The sequence below is a fragment of the Cupressus sempervirens genome, chromosome 7 (genome assembly GCF_028749045.1).
Source record: "Cupressus sempervirens isolate cs-2001-9-10 chromosome 7, ASM2874904v1, whole genome shotgun sequence".
NCBI classification, from domain to species: Eukaryota; Viridiplantae; Streptophyta; class Pinopsida; order Cupressales; family Cupressaceae; genus Cupressus; species Cupressus sempervirens.
Window position 1 is genome coordinate 536942388 of NC_143124.1, and position 22435 is coordinate 536964822.

General features: G+C 34.1%; 1 protein-coding gene across 5 annotated transcripts in view; it reads right to left on the reverse strand.

The window, feature by feature from the left end:
* Nucleotides 1–12721: 12721 nt before the first annotated feature.
* Nucleotides 12722–22435, reverse strand: part of LOC149547880 (uncharacterized) — a 72800-nt gene continuing 63086 nt past the window's right edge. For all 5 annotated transcript variants that reach the window (XM_089791931.1, XM_089791930.1, XM_089791929.1 and 2 more), the window contains 3 exons: nucleotides 13641–13701; nucleotides 13258–13340; nucleotides 12722–13064 (listed from right to left, as the gene is read on the reverse strand). In XM_089791931.1, coding sequence (XP_089648057.1) covers nucleotides 12972–13064; nucleotides 13258–13340; nucleotides 13641–13701 — 237 coding nt within the window. In that variant the 3' untranslated portion in view covers nucleotides 12722–12971. The remainder of the gene's footprint in view (nucleotides 13065–13257; nucleotides 13341–13640; nucleotides 13702–22435) is intronic.

Below are 22435 nucleotides of genomic sequence, written 5' to 3' on the forward strand. Positions count from 1 at the left end.
TTTCTTTTGAAGCATTTTTATACTACACATTTATTCATTGGTGTTATTTTCTGAGTTTTGACATACAGATGATGTATTTATTTCAAGAAATGAATATAGAGATTTCATTTACAATTTTATTGTGAAGTTTATCTCCTTTTCTGTGAGTTTTGTAGTTCTCGGTGATATATTCCCAAAGTGCATATTGTCCATTTGCATCTTGTTATTGAAAGTTGTATGTCATTGTGTGTCTTTTTGTTGGGCCAAGGACTTGGGTAATTTTCTTGATATGCCACTGACAAAACTACAAGGATGATAGGAGGATTTGTTAAGTATGAACTTTGTTTAAAGATTGATATCTATTTGCAAGATAGATAGATAGATTAGATGTCTGGATGTACGAGTATACTTTAGATGTCCATGTGTATGGTTTGATTTAGTTTTTTCCCAATGGATAAGGGGTTGATCGGCTTGAAGATTACGTGTTTTTCTATTGCATACCTGGTTATGTTGATGATTCAATCATTAATTGAATATATTTTTCCTTTATATTTAAGAGTTGAAAGAGTTTCCCTCACTTGTTTTATCAAGTTCGTGTGCTCTATTATTAGCTATTTCATGTCCATGAATGCTTGCATAAACATAAAAGATTAAGGAGTTTTATCTGTTATCTAGATTTAGTTATATGCCTTTACATTAGTACCATATAAAGAATCTAAGGTCCACTTACATAGGTCTTGCAGAGCCTGAAGAAGAAGAAGGAGAATTAAATATCCTTATAGTTGGCCCTATTGTCTAAGTATGTGCATTGAGGATGGGAATCAGCTGCCCCTAGGTGTAAATGTTCTTTCACTAGGTTATTCAAAAGTTGTTAATTCAGAAGCCAACATGGAGATCAGATAATTTTCTCTCAAAGAGTAAAATGCATTAAGAGAGAATGAATACATTTACCATTACTATCCTTATAAAAGGAGAAAGGTAAAACCTTAAAAGGTAGAAACCCTAAAGGGAAAGATCCAAGGTCGCATGATAATAATTAATAAAAAAAATTATTATTATATGCCTAAAGTTTAGCTTAAGTAAAATAGAATTAATAAGAAAGCACCTTATTACTCTAACAAATACAAATCCTACCTATACAATGTACATTGCATAGGTATCTATGTTGGTTATCTTGCTATGAAAATCATCCTAGTATTACTCATACCTATTACTTTTAACTCCTAACACATGTCGTAAGTCTAAATTTAACTCTTAGTAACATTTTCGTATTACTGACCATAAACCTAAGCCCTTACCACAATCATTATACATAATTTTACACTAAATATGATACTTTGGATAACTGCAAACATATCCTTTTACAACTGATGACCTTAATCTCATGCTAACCCTGCTCTAATCACTCAACCTAGCGCTAATCCTAACATAAATATTATTGTTGTCTTAAGTATTACACTACTCGTAACTTAAACCTAATTTATACTCTAAGACCAACCTTTTACCTACCAATAGCACAAACCTTAATATTAAAATTATTTGTAATGCTAATAATGATCTTGTAAGGTAATCCAAATCGAATGAGTAATCTTATTGCTATTTATAATTGTAATTGTAACTGTTCACATAATAGTGCTCCTAGGGTCAAATAGTAACAATGACATAATAGTTATCCTAATGTAAAATTGGAAAGCCTAACACTAACCTTGTTGTATGCCTAACTCTAGCCCTAACCTAAACCCAAACCAAACTCTAATCTTGACCCAAACTGTAGGTCTAAGTCTAACTGTAACTCTAACCATAACTCTAACTCTAACCCTAAACCCAATCGTAAGCCTAATACATCCTTATCATTAGCCTAACCCTAAACCCTAACCCTACTCCTACCCCTAAGCATGACTCTAACACTATCCCTAACCATAACATTACCCCTAACCCTAGCCCCAATCATAAGCCTAATCCTAACCCTTATTGTAAGCCTAACTCTAGTAGTATCTCTAACCTTAACCCTAATCCTAACTATAACCTCAACCCTAACCCTAATCGTCAACCTAACCTTAACCCCAACCCTAACCCTGCTCCTAATCTTAACCCTAACCCTAACCCTAATTGTAAGCCTAACCCTAACACTTATTGTAAGTCTAACTATTATGATAACATTGACTCTAACCCCAACTCTAACCTATACCCTAACTCTAATCATAAGCCAAACACAAATCATTGTCATAAGCCTAAGCCTAACCTTAATCCTAAGCCAAACTCTAATCCTTATAGTAAGCTTAAACCTAACCCTAACCCTAAGCCTAATTCAAACCCTATCCCTAACTCTAACCCTAACACTAATCCTTATTGTAAGCTTGACCCTAACTCTAACCCTAATTGTGCTCATAATCCTAAGCTTAACTCTAACCCTAACCCTAGCCTAAATGGTAAGTCTAATCTAACCCTTATCATGAGCCTAACTCTAACCCTAACCCTAAATGTAACCTTACAAGTATAACATCTATTCAAGCTATGTCATATGTTTATTTTCTTAAATAAAAATTAACACTAACTTTAACAACATTAAAAAATCATATCTTCAAGTTATTCTATCTATCTGTAACTCCTCACCGGAGAACCCAAAAGAAATAAAGTTTCACTAAGTTTTCCAAGCATTTTTTTTGAAAGATAATAACTTAACAACAACAGATATAATATAGAAGAAACAATAACATATACATATACATAAGCAACACATAAACATATTATATCTCTTCAGGGTCCCACGATGTTGAATGACATTTAAGATTAATTAATACTAAAACCAATATATAGCAAATCCACATTAAATAATAATTACAAGTACAAATCTATTTAAATAATATACAATTATCTCAAATGCCACTTAAGCATTAATTAGAATGCATAATCATCCACTATACAAGTCATAGGGTATGAAAATCTCAAAGAATAATACACCATAAAATAAATTGCATCATCTCGTAAGATCTCTAAAATCAAATAGAATGCAATAAAGTATAATCACCCATCATAGTACACAAGAACAGAATGAAACGTAACACAGAAAAAGGAACTCCAACAATGACATTGAACTATCAAATCTCAATGGTAAAAGTAAAAAGCACTATCACCTGACCTCGTGAAACCTAAATGGTCCACTCCCACCACACTGAGGAGATAGTCTCAAGTCCCATATGGATATAAAAGCATAAGTCATAACCAACATCTAGCTCAAGGAAATCTTGATAGAGATGTATCTCAAAGGGTACCAAGACACAAGTGTCATCTAATCCCAGAGGCAAAAAAGACACATAGAAATCTACTATGTAAGTGGGCAAGTGTCGTCACATGAGCCAACTCTAAGGTTACCCTAGCAGCCACTTTGGACTATGGCCCCTTAGTGTCTCTATGTGGCACCAGTATCCTTTCGTACAAACAAGGCATACTAACGAAGCAAAGTTGCAACCAAGCATCCTCTCTACTCCCATCCTAGCATGTACTAACACTTGAGGCATGGGCGAGGAAAAATAATAAATTATTAATTTATTTTACTCTCATTTACTAAAATATTATCACTTATTAAAATATCTTACAATGGGTTACCCAGGCAACTACTTAGAGCTCTCCCTCCATTGCAAATCACTTCCTAACATACACATAGATTTCCTTGCCACCCCTCCCTCTACTCTGGATCTTCACTCCCTTGCCTTCCACACCTCTACTCTCTATGATATTCCTAGACAACCCCCTCTCCATCTCATCCTCCCCCCCACCCATTGTCACCTCTTCTCCTTTTGATGCAGTTAGAGTTATGAACAATAGTAGAACTCCAAATGAGGAAGGATTGGAAGCAAAAAAATTCATGTTGGGTATCTCTATCCTGGGTCCCTTTCTTACAGTGCTCTTTAATTGAGTGGTTTGTGTTGGCTTCCCTAACTCTTGGTCATGACATATTTATCTATTTGATCCATAAATTTGGGCCAGCTTCATACCCCAGAAACTATAGGATCATCATGGTTGGGCATAGCTTCACCAAACTCTATGTGACTGTGTTGAATGGTATCTTGTCCAGGTAGCCCAATCAGTGATATTGTTAGGCTAGAGGTCAGGTTGGGTTTCGTTTAGACTTTCAGACCACTAGTCATGTTTTGACTTTACAGGCCATCATTGAGGAAGCTCGCCACCGCTCAACAAAAGTTTATTACTGCTTTGTTGACTTTTGCAAAGCCTTTGACTCTATTCCTCAAGTGGCTCTCTTTCAGTGTCTTAGGGATATCAAGATTTTAGAGATTCTTTTTATAGCTATTATGAGGTTATACAAGCACGTCGAGGGTAGATTCAGGACTCCACAAGGTTTCTCTAATCCTATCTAGAGTACTATCAGGGTGAAATGGGGTTGTCCTCTCTCCCCCAATATTTTTGGCATCTATATCAATGAGCTTGAGGAATTTCTCTATGATTTCTCACTCCCAGGCAATGGTTTTTATCTACATTAGGTATTGATCTCTATTCTCTTATTTGCTGATGATGTGATTCTCCTGGCATCTTCTCTCAATGGTCTATAGTGGCTCCTTGAGGGCTTGGCCTCTTTCTGTGACTCACATGAGCTAGTTGTAAATATGCACAAGACTTGAGTTATGGTCTTCAATTGTTTGAGGACATCTCATCTCCATTTTTTTCTTCCATGGTACCAAGATCGAGATTGTATCTTCATATACTTACTTGGGGTTTAAGTTTTATGGACCTCAATTCAACCTAAGACCAGCCATGCATCCCAGAGTCAATAAGGGGCTTGGCTCCCTTTCTATTCTTGAGCGATAGTGTTCTTGACACCACTTCTAGGACACCACAACTAAGATGTCTCTTGTTGACTCCCTGGTTAAGCCAACTGTCCTCTATGGCTCTACTGTCTAGGGGCACTCCCTCTTGGAGTCTGACTAGGCCTCTGTTGAGAGAGTCCAAACTCTTTTCCTTTGGTGCATTATCAGATGTCACTAGCTCACACCATACAGCATTGTTCTAGCTGAGTTTGGTTTTCACCCTTTCAAATTGGGGACCATCTTTCATTTCGTTGGCTTCTTCACTGACTTTGGAGCTTTGCCAATTCCTCCAATGATCTTCACAGATATTCTTACTTAGCTTACTGTTCTTCTATGGAGGTTGTAGATTCAAACTCGGGTCATAGGTCTCATTGTTGGTACACCCAGGTCTCTACTCTCTTGGGCTCGATCGGTATTAGCTTGGATTGTCTTTCCCCCTTCTAGTTTTCTCTGGATGCTCCAACCCATCTTCTTCCACCTCAGTGGGAGTTGAATGAGCATGTTAGACTTGACATCTACAGACAGTATGTTATTACAACCTAGAAGAATCCCCCAGGTGGGCTCCATCCATGCATGGCCTTCTATGCTGAGCACTTTCTTGATATCTAGGACAGGATCATCTTACGTCCCTGGTACCTCACTCATCGTTGGACTCATGCTCTTCACATCTCCTTAGGATCTTTTAGGGTGGGATCTCATAGGCTACATATTCAGACTGATCACCAGATTGGTAGGGAGGATAGGATATGTCACTTTGTCACCATAGGGAGGTCGATACTGAGTCTCACTTTATTTTTCATTGTCCTATTTACTATGAGATCCAAGGAAGATTCTACTATTTGTTTAGAGAGTGTCGGTCTCTTCCCTCATTCTTCAAATATATTGACCAACACTATCTTGCACTCTACCTTTAGGAGACCATGCAGCTTTATAAGCATATTATACAGCTCCCTCTTTGCTTGACTTCGACCCCTACACTACTCATCACCTCTTTCTTCAGTCCTACATTTACAACTCGAGGATTGAAGCAGCCTCTCTGCACTATCTTGGTTTACACAAGATCTATGAGACCCCACAGAGATTATACTTGGCAATGTCCCTCTAGTAGACCTCAAAGGTTACCTTCTAGGGTTTTTGATTTCCCTAATGTCCACCTTTCCATTCTGGACTACTTCTTGCCTATGAGAAGTTCTTAGCTTTTGTTATTTCCTTTTCTTAGTTCTTTTGTTGTTTTGCTTTCACATTCTTCCTGTGGACACTGTTTGGTGCTCTCCCTGCTTGTGTTTGCCCTTTGTACTATTTCCAGTCCCTTAGACCCTTGTTGGTCTCTTGTTGGACATTAATAAATTTATCTTATCTTATCTAGGCTCATAAAAAGTATACATCATAGAATCACAATTTTCACCTTAGCCCTTTACAAGCAACTTGAAAAGCGCCTATAGATAAAACACAATAATCACCTCAATCCTTTACAAGTAACTGTAAAGCACCTAAAAACAAATCATAACATTCATCTCAGTCCTATGCAAGCAACTGGAAAGCACCACAAGACAAATTGCAATAATTACCTCAGTCCTAAACAAGCAACTGGAAAGCACTAGAAGATAATCGATCGAAACCTCAAAGGTTACAACAAGAAAGTCACAATTATTACCTCAATTCTATATGAGCAACTAGAAAGCACAAACAAGCAATGATCATAACTCATCATAGAAACATGTGACACATCACCATGGTCAGGTATAAAAGATTTTATACATAACATCATCACAGAACAAAACCCCCAAGCCTCTAGTAAAAATTCTGATTTGGTCAAAGTACTAAGTCAAACCCGAAACCCACAACTGTAAACCACACATCATATAAAGTACAAAACAATGTAATTTTCATAACTCATTTGGTTTTGAAAACACAACAGTTCAATTTTCACTCAAGGTTTCCAAGTTTTTGTTTCATTTTTTCAAGAATTACAATTTGACAAGGCTTTTTTATTACAACTAGGGTTCATGTTTTCGTTGTTCCAAAAGTAATCATTATTGATAAAGTTTTCTTTTATGTTCCTAAAAGAAATAAAAATCAATTTCATATAAACTAAATCCAACGTTTAGATATAACACCTCCAAGTCTCAAATGTTAAGTTCTCTAAAAAAAACAAAAATAAAATCAAAAACATGTCTATTCGAATAATTGAAATTATAACACCTTGTAATATAATGCTATTATTAAAATTTATCAAGTATTATTAAATTATTAATACTAATCATTATTAACTTACTAATAAAATAATATATATAATATACTATTTATTAACAAATAATAATTATCAAGTTAACAAATATATCAATATTAATAAAATAATTATAACCATCATGTTTTAATACAATTAATATTTAATAATAATTAAAACTATATTAAAATTTTTAATTAATAAAACATTAAAAAAGAATATCGTAGTCAACAAATGAAAAAGCCCTAAAGGTTGTCATTGCTTTAGCAACCCTTGGCTGTCATAACAGTTTTGGTTGCCTTTGCAGTCGGGGACAGGGAAGTGGTGACCCTAATCTACACTAAAATATATATATATATATATATATATATATATATATATATATATATATATATATATATATATATTTATATTTAAATAGGTTTATAAAAATATACACACACCAAATTTCCCCGCCCCATTAATATGATTTTTTAGGATTTCCAGTATGTGATAAAAGTTATCATAGTAAAATATTTACTGTGGTGATTTTTATTAACATATTTATAAAAAAAATTCTAATACAGATCTGATAGGGTAACGAAATTTAAATAGTCAAAATTGGTAAATTAAATCCAGTTATCTTTTCCAAACCCTATCCCAAATTGAAATCAGATAAGAACATGGATCTTAAAATTTTAAAAGCTCAAACGAAGAACAATAATATCACAAATAAGGGTTTCAACCCAATTTAAATTCTAAAAGACCATTCTATTTAGACACAGAGAAGACATATATTTTCAATGAAAGAACTATTGCACAAAACCCTCAAGATCCTACCTGGATCTGATGCTAACAACCGAATGCACAGAACTTGCAAGTAATTTTTTTTTCTTTCAAAACCCTCTTCTCCAATTTTGGTTCCTCCAAACCTTTGTATGGAGAAATGAACTCTAATTTCCTAATAAAGAGTTTTCCCTCAAATTAGGACTTCGATTTTGCAATTACGCAAAACCCTTTTCCTTTATTATTTTTATTATTTTAATTTCATGTACAAACATTTTGTAATTAATTAAAATAATCTTTATTAAATCAATTCTTTCACTCTTTAATTAATTCTCGAGACATTTTTGATAAAATATTTATTAACTTAAATAATAATAACATTTAGAGTTTATTATTAAAAAAATGAACTCCTAAATATATTATTATTAAATTATATAAATATGATCACACCAAAATTAAAACTTTAACTATATCTTTAAATTTAATTCTTCTATTTAATTAATTTCTCAATTAATTATATATAATTGTATATTGAATTTTCTTTATTAAATTTTCATTAAATTATCTTCTAATATGATTTAATTATAACATAAATCACAACAGACCCACAAACCAAATATGAAAACTCAATTAAAGACAAAGAATAAAATCAAACTTTAGGGTCAAAATCACAAATTCACGTCACTTAACAAATTCGGACGAGTAAACAACTTGGATACTTGTCCTACTTTCTAGGACAATTGGCTTAGGTTAGGATTTAGAATCAAAAATTATCTCCCCACTTTTACCATTGAGATATTGTGATAGGGCACGTTCATCCTAACAATTAAAGGAAGTTGATGTCTGGTACCTACAATCTACATAAAATTCGGGCATGTACATACACATAATATAAACTAAATAGGCAATGGCAAGAAGTGGTGCATCATGTAGATCCCAACTAGTAAGTGATTACGACTCCCTCCCTCAACTATATCAGAAACATCAAACATAAAGTAAAACAAACAAGTACACCATACACATGCAAGTATGGGGTAAGTAACAATAGAACTGCATATAAATAATTCATCTACTTATCATCATGAGATAATAGAAAATCACTAATTGAACATACATATATCATTATCGAAATAATTATGAATGCATGAAATAATTGAGCATCAATAATAGCTCATCACATATAAATCCATTAAGTATGAAATAACATCTAATCAAATTCGGTAACCAAGTATCGTTAATCATAAGACATATCCATCAAATTGGCCTTAAAGAATCCAAAAATCCAACATGAAAAGTCAACTAGGGGTAGGCATTACACTATCTAACCAAATAAAATACACTGTATAAAATAAAGTTTAAAAATAACAAAATTAAATTAATAATTTTATACTACACTTTAGAAAATTAAATGTCTTTAAGTAACATAATAAAATAATAAATTAGTAAATTAATTTAATTATTTGACACTAACATTAACAAAATTAAAATTATAAAATATTTTTAATGTTGCTTTACAATCGCTACTAGCTTTTATATATAAATTCTAGAATTGAAGGCCAAAATTGACAACTACAATAGCTTATTTGCTTTATCTAAGCAATAGCCCCGACTATTTATATGGGTTAGTTGGGTGGAGCTTAAATAATAGAATTATGTAAGGATATCCATGCAGTGGATGGTGCCTGACTATAGACCTCACATAATGGCACTTGATGCCCCTACAATCATGACACCAGTCATCAAATAATGTAACAATTTACTTGTTAGTACAAGTCACGTGTGTTATTCAGTAGATACGATATATATCACACACTCTAACCCACAATAATAAATAATAATTAATAATAAAAAATCCAGACTCCTTAAGCTCTAATCACTTTTCTCTAATAGAAAATATATGGCCTCACTTCAAATGCACCCACACTAGAAAAACAAAGCAACCTAAATTGGCTCCAAATTAAAACATGTCTTGTTGACTCCTCCTTTTCAACCACATACTTTCAAAAGACTCTTTAATAATGTTCTATCATGTATTTTTAAATTGAAGCTATGTATCTTTAAGTTTTCATGAGTCTTCACTTTATCAATACTACCTCTAGAAATAAATAAAAAATTAATGTCCACATGATAATATGTCTATTTTCATGGCTGCATAACCACTGTGTGGTTCCTTTCTCAAATGAGAATATCACACACAAACTTCCTCCATCCCAATTGAAGCTATGTTTCTTTAAGTTTTCACGAGTCTTCACTAAATCAATACTGCCTCTAAAATAAATAAAAATTTAACGTCCACTTAATATGTCTATTTTCATAGTTGCATAACCACTGCCTGGTTCCTTTCTCAAATGAGAATATCACAGACAAACTTCCTCCATTCCTTATGCATTGAACCTTCTATGTTTTTCGTGTTACTTTTATCATTGTCTTTGACAATAATTCATAGCCAAAGAGAGACGTCACAAGAAATTGCATAGACCTATGACATATATTCTGGTAGTATTTTTAGAAGGCATGACATAATGCAATGCTTGATTATTTTAAAAACAACCTCCCAATAAAGATTGGTGTATTCTTTCCTCTCAAATTTCAAAACCATTTCTCAAAAATTCAAACAAATAACGCATGATATATATTCCTGCTCACACTGTAATTGACATCTATATTATATTTCAAATTGAAGCTAATATCTCTCAAGGCTCAAAATAGTCATGGCATCATAAAAACAATTCCCTTTTTTTAATTCAAGGGATGACATGGCATACCAGCAAGTAGGTGAAATAAACAAGCAAACAACTTGCTTAAGCAGTGACCAACCAGCTGAAGTAGCTCAATTCAATATCTAGGGACACATTTCCGACCCAAAGTCCCAAGTTTAGGGAATGGGTCAAGAACATTTCCAAGTTGTCCCCACCATAAATTATTTAAATTACCATTATCAACCTTTGATATCAATGACAACATACTCAACATTATATTTGCTTCTACACATAAAAAAATTATTTCCTAAACAAGAAAATGTTATAGGAGTAAGCAAGATTTAAAAAGTATGGGGCATTTTCCATCTTGATGCCAACTAGTTGAAATACTTCGAAGAAATATTTGATGATGAATTGTTTTTTCTTATTAGTTGGCTAATAGATGAATTGTTAATATCCACATTTTTATGAACCTTCCATTTTGGATGAAGATGGTGAACAAATGCTACCTTCATTGGAAGGCATTGTTGTTGACCACCACCAATACATTTAGAAGATTTTGTCCCATTAGAAATCAACAAAGACACAAAAATAAGGGGTACACCAAGGAGAAACTAGAAGTACTTTTGTGGGAATTGAAGTTTCTATAAGATGAGACATGTGATCCACAAAGATGTGTAAGAGTGTCTTTACTAATTTGATGTTTCCAAGAAAATAACGAGGATAGAAAACATTTGATCATGTTCACAAAATGTAACACTAAATTTCTTGTGTCGGGCAGTTATCAAATTATTGTGGCAGAACAAAACCAATGAATTCATGTCAATGGGAAATTTTTAGAATTTAAAATGAACTCTTCCCAGCCCTAGATCCTTCTAATGCACACATAGAATGTTCCAATATCCATTTAAAATTTAGGAAAGGCTATATTCCAAGTCATACAATATGTTGAGATTCAAATTTCAGCCAATTTTTACCTTTTATAAATTTCATTTGGATTTTATGATGTTTAATGTAATATTATTTTATTTTAAATTAATATTGAGTTATTTAGTTTGATTATTTAGCAATGTCAAACCATTTTGACAATTTTGTGAATATATTATTTAAATTTAAAAATAGATTGATTTATATAAGGTAAAAAATTATGTCAATTTTTTTTGAATTCTTACCCTTGTCAAATTTCATTGTAACTTTATGATCCACAAATTCGAATTCAAACCTTATGAGATAGACTATATTGTATAAATTATTTGTATCTTGATAGTGAGCCATGTAACTTATAGTTGCATCTCCTCTCTATATTTGTTCTTGGTGATCAATAATATAATAATATTAGGTAGAAATGGAATTGTAAATACAAGCAGATTTTTTTCCCCATCCAGGATTTTTCCAAAGCAGAGTTTGAATCAGTATTGAATACCTTGAACTTTCTACAACTATGCTGTTTGAGCAACATTGATTCCTCCAATGCTGTCATTTGTTCAAAGAAGTAAGACATTGGAATAATTGTATGTTCTAGTAATTTCTACAAGTTGATTTTGAAGAATTTGGGATTAATAGCCCGCTAAAAAAGGGTTGTCTACCATAAACAGATGTTGAAAACCCATTCACCCTTCGTCCTTCGTCCCCCTACACTTCAACGGTGAAATAGTGAATATTTGAATATATGTCAATATAAGTTATCTACACACCCACATTAAAATGAGCTTTAAATAAACTCTCTTAAGATTTTCTTTCTCCATGGTCAATTTTTCTTAACTTATAAGACTTAATTTTAAGCATTACTTGGGCTTCTTCATGACGTTGAGCACATACAGTTATAGAATAATATATGTTGGTGAGAAAATAACCTCGCCAAAGCAAGGAGTCCCATATCGTAAGTAGGGATGCTTAAAAGACTGCGACCTAAGAAATTCCAAGACAGGTACTTTTTAGTTATTGAACTCTGGAATTCAACTGAACCACGTAACTTCTTTTTCTATTTTGTTCTTTACAAGACTAATTCCAGATACAATCATAGGAAACTTCCCATACTATGTTAAAGCTTGTTATCTCTATGTTGTAAATAATTCATGTAGAATCAACCATCCAAGAAAATAAGCCAACTGCCGTAAAGAACTTCGAGTACACGGGGCAGCAAGACAAACCTGCATCAACTGAACTTGATATGCAATCTCTAAGAAGAAATGCAAAAGAAGCATTTCAAATCACCACATGGTGCAATATATGAAAAGAATCAAAGATTGGTATTTGACTTAAAAATACAGTAATCGTTCTTAACCAGGTTGTAATCTTTGCCAATATCTAATAGATATACAACTCATCAAATTGCATAAGGCAGTTGTATGCAGGAATTAAATGAGCAATTAATCTGCTTCTCCGTTATGCCTTGATTTGTGCTCTCATTAATACATGACTGGTTTCATGAGTATCACTCTCATGTCCTTAAAATTATTTTTATATCAATGACCAAAACTATTTTTTCGATGACCCAAATCCACCAAAGCCCATCGTTGCTGCCACATCCTGATCACAGTCATCAAGATCTTCCTCCAAGGCTTTTTCTTTCTGTCTCAAACAATAAATTGTAAAAACAAGACACGATTTCAAAAGCATGCAGCTTAATGCATCTTCAGCATAAACGATTTGTGGACAATTTGGCTTGCTTAAGTACACTTTCAAATAGGAAAATATGCAATAAGCAGGTAGAAACAAGATTGTTCTACACACACTAGCTTAGTATAAAATACGAGCTCCCTACCTTCTTTTCCTTTTTCCTCTCCTTCCTCTGTCGTTTTCTCTCTTCCTCCTCTTGCTGCTGTTTCAGTATCCTCTCATCCAAATCTGCAAATATTAGCTAAAAGATGAGTTCAGAAAGATAAGGGTGGTAAGTGCAATAAAAGATGCTGTAAATTGTATGGGTTCCCCTCTCCATATTTGCCAAACTCAACATCTTAACCAGGTAAACAGAGCTTACAGTTTACAACATCTCAGTTTACAAGTAGCTGCATACCCAAGCATGATACTCTGTATACAACGCAGTAATAAAGAAACATATGCCTCGTAAGAAAGGTTCTGAAAGCATGTTTATGTAGCGCATGGGCTAATTAACATATTAGGTTTAAAATTTGTATCGAAGTTCACCTTGTTCGGTAAAGCTGCTAACAACCTTCCTTTTCTTCAGAGATTCAAACCACTGTTGGACCTGGGAAAGCAAGTTCCACAGAAAGGGAAATGTTATGATGTACACACAAAGTAAACAGAAAACTCAGAAGGGAACAATAATAATCTGCTACATAGAAGATACAAATTTCACAAAATAGTGAGGGAAAAAATTATTTTGGTTTGCTTGGTTAAACAAAATTGTTCTACTTCTTTGAAGCTAATAATCTATTATTGCATGCTATTAAAGGATGCAATTACAGAACAATCCCAGTAGAGTAGAAAGTGAAACATCTGAGAAAGTGCTTCTAAATGCATTGAACTTTGTTTTGCAAGCTTGTTTGTAATAGATGTCAAAATTTGATGTCTTCCCAAATCACTTCAAACAGACATCAAATACCACATGTTCTGAGACAGCACAACTGAGCTGTACTTTTCCAATAGCAAATAAAGACATACGTCAGACAGTGGGTTTGAAGCTTGAAAACCTAGCTGTTTCTAGATCTTTTACATCTGTCTTACAGTCCATAATTACAAGACTAGCAAGGACTTACCCTAATTTGATGAGTCCCAAGCCGAGCAAGTCAAAGCAAGGTCTTGGAACTCATGACCTGGGTATTGCGTGAGTCTAGATATGTAAACTCAACAAGGTCAATGAAAATCAAGAAAAATAGGCACAGAAATTAGAAATTGCTTTAAAATGAAAGCATGAAATTCAAGGATTTTTTGAAGGGTTTGGAGGACTTTAAAAGGATGGTTGAAAGAGATAGAATCATGAAAAATGGTGTTGCCTATAGACTCCCACTTGTGGTGCCTTCCCTTGCACTGCTGGGGGCGTTGCCCCTAGGCTGCCACAAGGGTCTCTGCAGACTGCCCTTCAAACCCAGTGTTGATGTTACTCCTAAATCCGTGCTCTAGGCTTATAAAATTGAAAAATATATATATCTTTTTGGGCCATGTTGGATGGAAGAGCCTTTTTTGGACATTTTTCCACTTGAATTTCTAGTAATTAAATTACATTTGTACTTCAAGTTTGCTAAGTCGAACCCTACCCTAAGCGATGCTTCTAAGACTGTAGCAGCATTTACAGGCATGTCTGAGATACCAGCGAATTAATCCACAGAAAGCTAGTAATGCTGGGCTGAGGGATAAAAAACTCCTTTTTACCATGGTTCGTGACTTTTTATTGTAATTTTTGGTTTTGGTGCCATGGAAATCATGAATCTGAGTCTAAATCTTGCGATACTGGTCTTAGCACTCTGTTTTTCAAGATGTCACCTTAGAGCTGTCCATAGTAGTATTTTACACTTCCTGAAAGAATTTCAGAGTTTCTGTCACCTTGGGTGTGGTTTCCCTTCCCTAGTTATGAAGCTGCCAAATTGTATAATCAAACTATCATAGATGTTAAAAGTCCTAAAAATCACTTCAAATAGATATTGTTCACCATGTTCTAGAAGATAGCAACAGAGCTTTATATCTAATTACCAATAAAAAACCATAAGGCGTCTGATACTAGATCTTTCATGTGATTTGTCTCCTTGGTTTAAACTTTAAATTGATTTAGTTTAGACTTCCTCGGAATATTTCATAGTTGTGTTGATTTCCCTATCCTGCAAATGGAGGAATTCTAAAAGGGCACAATATTTCAGACTAAGTTGGCCTATGCTAAGGAACTACAGAGCATGTACAGTTCACAAGCAAGGGTATTCATCTAAAGCGCAGGTAGCAAGTTCACACAGAACCTAAAGGAGGCTTTCTTTCAATTGTTTTCTGGCAGCTAGAGGCAAAGGCAAAGGACTTGGAGATCAAATATCACCAGAAGTCGAGAGAATCCTGTTGGGGCTCGTGCTAAAAATAAGGCAATGCCCATAATATTTTTAGGAAGCTATGATCAAGAAAGAATCAGTACTCTAGATGGACTGCTGAAGAGTGCTACAGTTGTTGTGTTAGCATGCTAAACACCAATTCTGATATAAGCCCGGATCCTCAGTTCTGCAAGGCAGTAACTAATACATTCAGGAGTTAGCATAAGTAATGCATGACCATGGTACAACAATGTCCAGAAGCAACCTGCAAATCAATCAGATGCGATTGAGGCTGACTGAGGATTAGATTTATCCTCTTGCATAAATTCATATATAAAGGATTTGAATAAATAAGTGATATAAAGCATCAGTCCACTATCCATTTCCTTGAAGGCTTTCAGCTCAGGCAGCTAGAGATTGCACGTGGTGGAGTATGTTACCAACTAAAAGATACCATAAAGGAAATTAGTGTTATGACTGTTTCTATGCATTTAGCTTCCAAATGCTATAATGTTTATTGAACTAAAAAATAAATTATGAATTAAGGAAAAACAGAGCCTCTTAAATAACCTGATCATCCAAGATTTCCCTCATTGTCAGGAAGCATCCACCTTATAATTAGCTCCATTGTAAATTTCTTAATATAAAGTTACCTACAGCACTGTTCCCAACAGCAGCTCTTAAGGCCCTCTTTCTATCAGTCAGGAAAGATTATGATAAGTAATCATTTCCTTGACAATATGGGAAGAAACAATGTTTTGTGATAATGATGATTAAACTCCTGGGTTATCAGTAAGCATCTTTGATTTCGTATATCGAAACCCTGAATCCCAGTTCTGACTCTGTATTTAGGATTTTATATAAACCTCTCAATGATAGTTTGGAAGCAACAGTCCTTTTCTTATCAGTCTATTTCTAGCCGTTCTGAAATAAACATTTTTGGCTATGTTGCAGCTGTTATTGTGGGAGTTACTAAGGCTGCTGGAAGAGAGGGCACTAAATTGAAGCCCCATTTGAACTATCAAAAAAATTATCAATGGTTCTTGAAGACATTGGGAGTTTGAAGGTTTTTTAGAAGCAGCGGCAGTAATAATCACATACTTCAAATTGTCATTACAACTATAGGCCAAAAGCTTAAGCCTTTTGTTTGTTTAGCCTGTAAAAGGCTGTTGGGAGAGATAGCCTTGAATTGAAGACCCATTTGATCTATCAAAAAAATGATCAGAGATTCTTGTAAAAGTTGGTAGCTTCAAGGTTTCCTAGAAACATGGGCAATAATAATCACAACTTGTCATGCACAAAATTTCAAGGCAAAACACAACTACAAAATTTTTTTTTGAAAGGTAATTAGGTTGTTCACACATAGCCAAGTTGCGGTTAAGTTTTATAGGTGATTAGATTAACAAATTACATCATGATTAATTTGATGGGGGAAAACTATTTTTATAAGCATGTGATCACATCTACCACTGAGACTTAATCATAGGGTCTAGGTTCTAGGTTCGTAATTTGGTCCTACATACTGTTGGATGATTGACCATCACTAACTTAGTTATTACGAGTGGCATTTATATTATGCCAAGTAACTAAAACAGGGTTTACATGCATAACATGGTCACATCATATAACAACCCATTTCTTGCCACCTCAATGGTCATAATGCAAAATACTAGATAACATAACTTGCGCAGTGTTGTTCCTCCTAGTTTTTATGTCATAATGGTTTTCCCATTAAATGATGCATATGTATTTGTGTATACAACAATCATTAGCAACGTTCGATGTATTCATGGGATTGTGTTATACACTTGTCTTATATACTGTAAGACACCCATAAGCTAATTGTTAAGACATAATATGTAATTTATTTACACTATTCCAAGTAATTACTAGGCCATAAGTTGAAGGACATTAGGTACATCAGAATGCTAACTCTAACCGTTACACACACTGCATATTATATAATATGAGTCAATTATATTTATAAAACATTCATCATTTAATATTATGATAAGTTTTCAATACACATTAAATATTAAGTACAAATACTATACATCATTAAGTAAACTGTTTGTATAGAGATTTTGTACATCTTCGTCAATTGAATAACACATATATATTGTATGTATCTTGATCCGGTATAGTTAGCATAAGATAATATAATAGGTATATGTATATTATAATCTCTCAAAATTTGTATACATAATATACCACCCCCTATCCATAACCAATTATATACTCGCTAACACACTGACTACACTAACCAAATTCCTAACTATTCATGATCCACTTTCTCTAATAGTAACACTTAATTTAATATTACCTATAATATTTATTCCACTTAATATTACCTATAATATTTATTCCACTTTCACTAATCCAATACTAATTTCTTCCTACCCACAACATTATTTCTCAACATTTTCCCATGCACTAACTTTTATTAATACTAAATCCCTTTTAAATATCCCTAAAACTATACTACATTTCCTAACACACATCTATCCCTTACTCAACTATTTCTAACCCCTTTACACCTTTACCCAACCATGTGCTCCCAATCGCTAAGCACTGACCCCACCTATAGCCGACCTTAGAGACCAACTACATGTGAGGAGGGGGGAAAGCATTCAATGTTTCTGACATAGCCTAGCGTTGGGTGGTGCTCCTAAGCACTAAAGTTCATGCGCTATCCCGAGCCCTTTTAACCCCCACGCATTCCCACTCCCAATAAAACCATATGTGCTAGGGTGGCCACTTGGCAAGACACGTGAGCAGTGACCAACCAAGGAAAGGGTGGGGTTGCGTGTTGACCTTGGTCTCATCAATTCGCATGCCCTTTCAAAGCTTGGCACATGGGTTTAAAAAGGGGATGTGCCTTGGTAATGGCATCCCACATAAGTTCCCCTTTGTTTTGTTTATTGTTTTATATGTGTTGTGAATAAGATGTGTATATCCTCTCCCAAGGGTCACGTGACCCTTTTAGGGAGAGCTTTTAGGAAGGGTCCTTAATATTTTAAGATGTATTATATTTTTTGTTAGAGTTAATGTTTACTAGACTTATGCTTTTTGGGTTTAAAAGTTAGAGGTCCCAGGGAATATTCCCTAGGATTATTTTACTAGTTTGTAATAGGGAGAGGGATATTTTCCCACTACCCATACAATTTCCAGAGAGTAAAATGTGCATGTACAGAACTAATTTCTTGTGGGAGTTTGTCTATTTGCTCCATGCTCTTTAATCAACTATATTGCTAAGTATATGAGTTTGGTGGTGGTTTGACATTATTTATTTTTATGATATTTGCTTTCAACATATATATCTAATTAAGTGAATCTATTTAAAAATCACTTGAGAGATAAATTCAACTCATGAGATACATTTAAAACAAGATCGAATATGAACTAATAGGTTAATCTATTCCATCATTAATGGAACTTTATATGATATTTCCTATTGAACAATCCTTTGAAATAGATTGATTCTTGATTCAAATTAGCATGATGCAAACACTATAAGTTCATTTCAGGTATCAACAATGGTCCTATTCTTTGGAATGAATCCCTTCCATACCCAACTATGATACAATAATCTTTCCTTTTCATTACATCTAAATGCATAATATAGAATTTTAAAATGCAATTACATATGATCATATCCCCAAATTCTTCATTCCTTTCATGGAACCATTCTTCACAATGATGTACATAGGATAAAAATCTCACTTTTACAATGCAATACACAAAGACATAAGTGAAGGATTCAACTTTTACATTTCAATAGATAATAACATGGAGAAGGATTTCATCCCTTCAAATACATTACAAAATGGCATTTCCTTTCCTTGTGTTCATCAAGACATGGGTGACACCAAGCTTCTTCCTTGGATCCAATGAGCACAAAACCTACAAGAATGTTTACACAAGAACCATGGAGGCTCACCTCCCATCCGCACCGAGCTTGGGGAAACAAGGCTCAAACAGGTTACAACATACAATCTTGTAAATGCATCAACATCGCAATGCAACACTTGAACAATCCCAACTCAAAGTTTTCACAATGGTTCACAAATGGAACCATGAACGTAGGGTGAAAGTGTGCTTTTCAAAGAGGAGACTTGCCATATCAAACAATATCTGCAATAAGAAATTGCCATGCTCTTTCAGGGCTGTTATAATCAGCAATTTCCATGCCCTTTCGGGGCTTTCATAATCAGTAATTTCCATGCCCTTTCGGGGCTTTCACAATCATCCTCCTCTTCACAATAAATTCCCAAACACACTACCATCAACTATAGCTTTCTTGGAGCCCATACTCCATAAACTTCCTCTCTCCACCATACTTCCCTTATCACTGCCAAAGCAAGATATGAATGATTATGGCAAACAGTGGAGCCCATACTCCAAGGTTCTCAATTTCATTTTCGAGCCCAACTAAGCCCTTTACCCAAGGCTTTTGTTCCTTCCCAAGGGTGAGTGAAGCCTTCTGTTACATCCCAAAATTTTGACCTAATTTTAAACTTGTTCATAACTTTTGGATTTAACGGATTATTCTTTCATGATCATGTGAAATAGGTAGTTATTTATATATGTTGTATTAACTGTTAATGAAGATGGTCGTTAACCATTAACTATTAATAGATGATTAGTAGTTGCTTGATTTAAAATAATGATTAATATGTTTATATGAAATTATTATAGAATTGTTATTATGGCAAAAGTGTTTTCATGGATGATTGCAAGAGAAGATGAAGAGGGGGGAAGCATTGTTAAACGGGATCATCGTAATGGGATGTTTGCTTAGTTCAGTGACCAGGATCGACAGGTATGACCTTAAACTCTTTTGGAAAGTATGCAACAACTTGATTACAAAATACATTTATGGGACCCGCATGAGCTATTAAGAAAAATAATCTAGGAAAACATAAAATAATCTAATTAAAATATAAAACATACCTCAAGAGATTTTAATTGATCATCCATCATATTATTATAATAGATATTTATATACGTGCATATAAATATAAAAATGGAATGGCATCATTAAATTATAATAACTTAATTTAATGATGTCACCCCATTGATATACTTACATGAATGTAAGTATATATTATAATAATAGTGAAATTATGATCTTTCCAACTTTATCTTCCAACCTTTTAATTTTTCTTTCCTCTTCTTTGTTTTAATCGAATTAAACAATTGGAAATTCAAATTGACACAATCTTTTAAAACCGGTGGGAGCCAAGAAGTCACGATTTGTTTCTTTATATGAAAGCCGTGAGAGGAGTCGAGATCATTCATTCCACACTCGGCCACATATCTTACTCTCTCTACCACCTTTAGACCCCAGCTACACACCATTTTGTGAGCCAAAAGTCCCTTCTCTTTACCAATCTAATCTGTAATGTCCCCATCTTTTTAGCATCTCAATGGAGTTCTTAGCCTTTACATTCTTTGAACGCTAAGTGTAGAAATAAGGAAAAATTGATTAAATTAATTTCTCATAAAGTCATTAAATAAATTAAAATAAAAAAATGACTTTATATTTAATTAATTTAATTTCCTAGAAGCACAATTAATTATTGTATTGCAAGAAAGAAGCTTCTAGAGAGTGCATTTTTTAGAAATACAACTAATTATTGTATTGGAAAGGGGGAAGCTTTTAGAGAATGCAATTAAATAATATTTTATTTCCTTCTAGAAAGAAAAGAATAAATAGAGGTGAGAGCTTCATTGTTTATCATCTGATTATTGTGAATTGCATTTGATATAAACTTGGGAGAACTAAGGTTTCTGATTTTAGTCAACCATTGGAGAACATCAACTCTTTAGTGTTGCAACCATTTGAGTTGGTGAAATATCCTTTGAATTTGGCATTCGAGAGAGCTTCATTCTGGAGTTATATTTGTGCTTAAATTGGAGCATACATTTTGATTGCTACAATATGCATGCGCAATGCCACCCTACAGTATTTATGTTTGATTCATTTCCATTCTTGGGCATCACTATTATCAGGTTCCTCTTGCAACTATTAGTAGTTAGCATTGTCATTTTTAGGCATATGATTTTGCTGTGATAATTCAGAATCAGATTTTGGCATCACTGTAGTCATTATTGTAAGCCCATGAGAATGAATTCAATAAAGGAGATACATGTTGCATGCCATTTGCTTGACAAAATGTCCATCTAATAGCATATATGATCAGCATAATAGTTGTATGTCAATTGTTTGTCAAAATCTCAGTTCATTGTAGGTATGCATTCCATATCTAGTTTCCATGTATATGCATTGAAAATACCAAAAGAACTGCACTTGCATATTAGTCCATTGTAGGAGGCATTGTAATATCATTTGCAAACATTCTAAATTTCTTAGCATTAAGAGGCAGCACACAAGTGTTTGACAATATTCCTTGAGCTAAAATCAGTCAGTTCGGGCAAAGGATATTACATTGGTATCAGAGCCAAATCCTATCATCTTGAGGGTTTAGCAATCACAAGCCACCTGGGGTTGACTCTCACAGATTTTACACTATTAGGCAAGCTTTGTTTGACAAGGAATGAGATTTTGACAGGCAGCTACACACCATGGGTGACAGGCAAGAGCATAGCCCACCAAGAGACAATAGGAATGAGGATCAGGAAACAAGGGATTTTTGCAGAACAATGGTTACAAGACAAGAGCGAATGGCACAAGCTTTGCAAGCACTCACCACCATGGTTGAGCGCATGAACCCATAGGCCAGACAGAATCAAGAATAAGGGGATAACAAGAGTGCAGTGGGATCGGCTAGAGCTCATAGAACTCTTTCTAGGACAGCAAATAGGCCCACATGTCCTACCTTTGTTAAAGAGGAATCGGTACAGGAACCAATGGAGGAAGTTGAGGATGAAACATTTGCAGATATCCTTATGGTTGCAAATGATGAATGGGAATTATTAGTTCCTCAAGTTCGGGAAAGGATGACATTT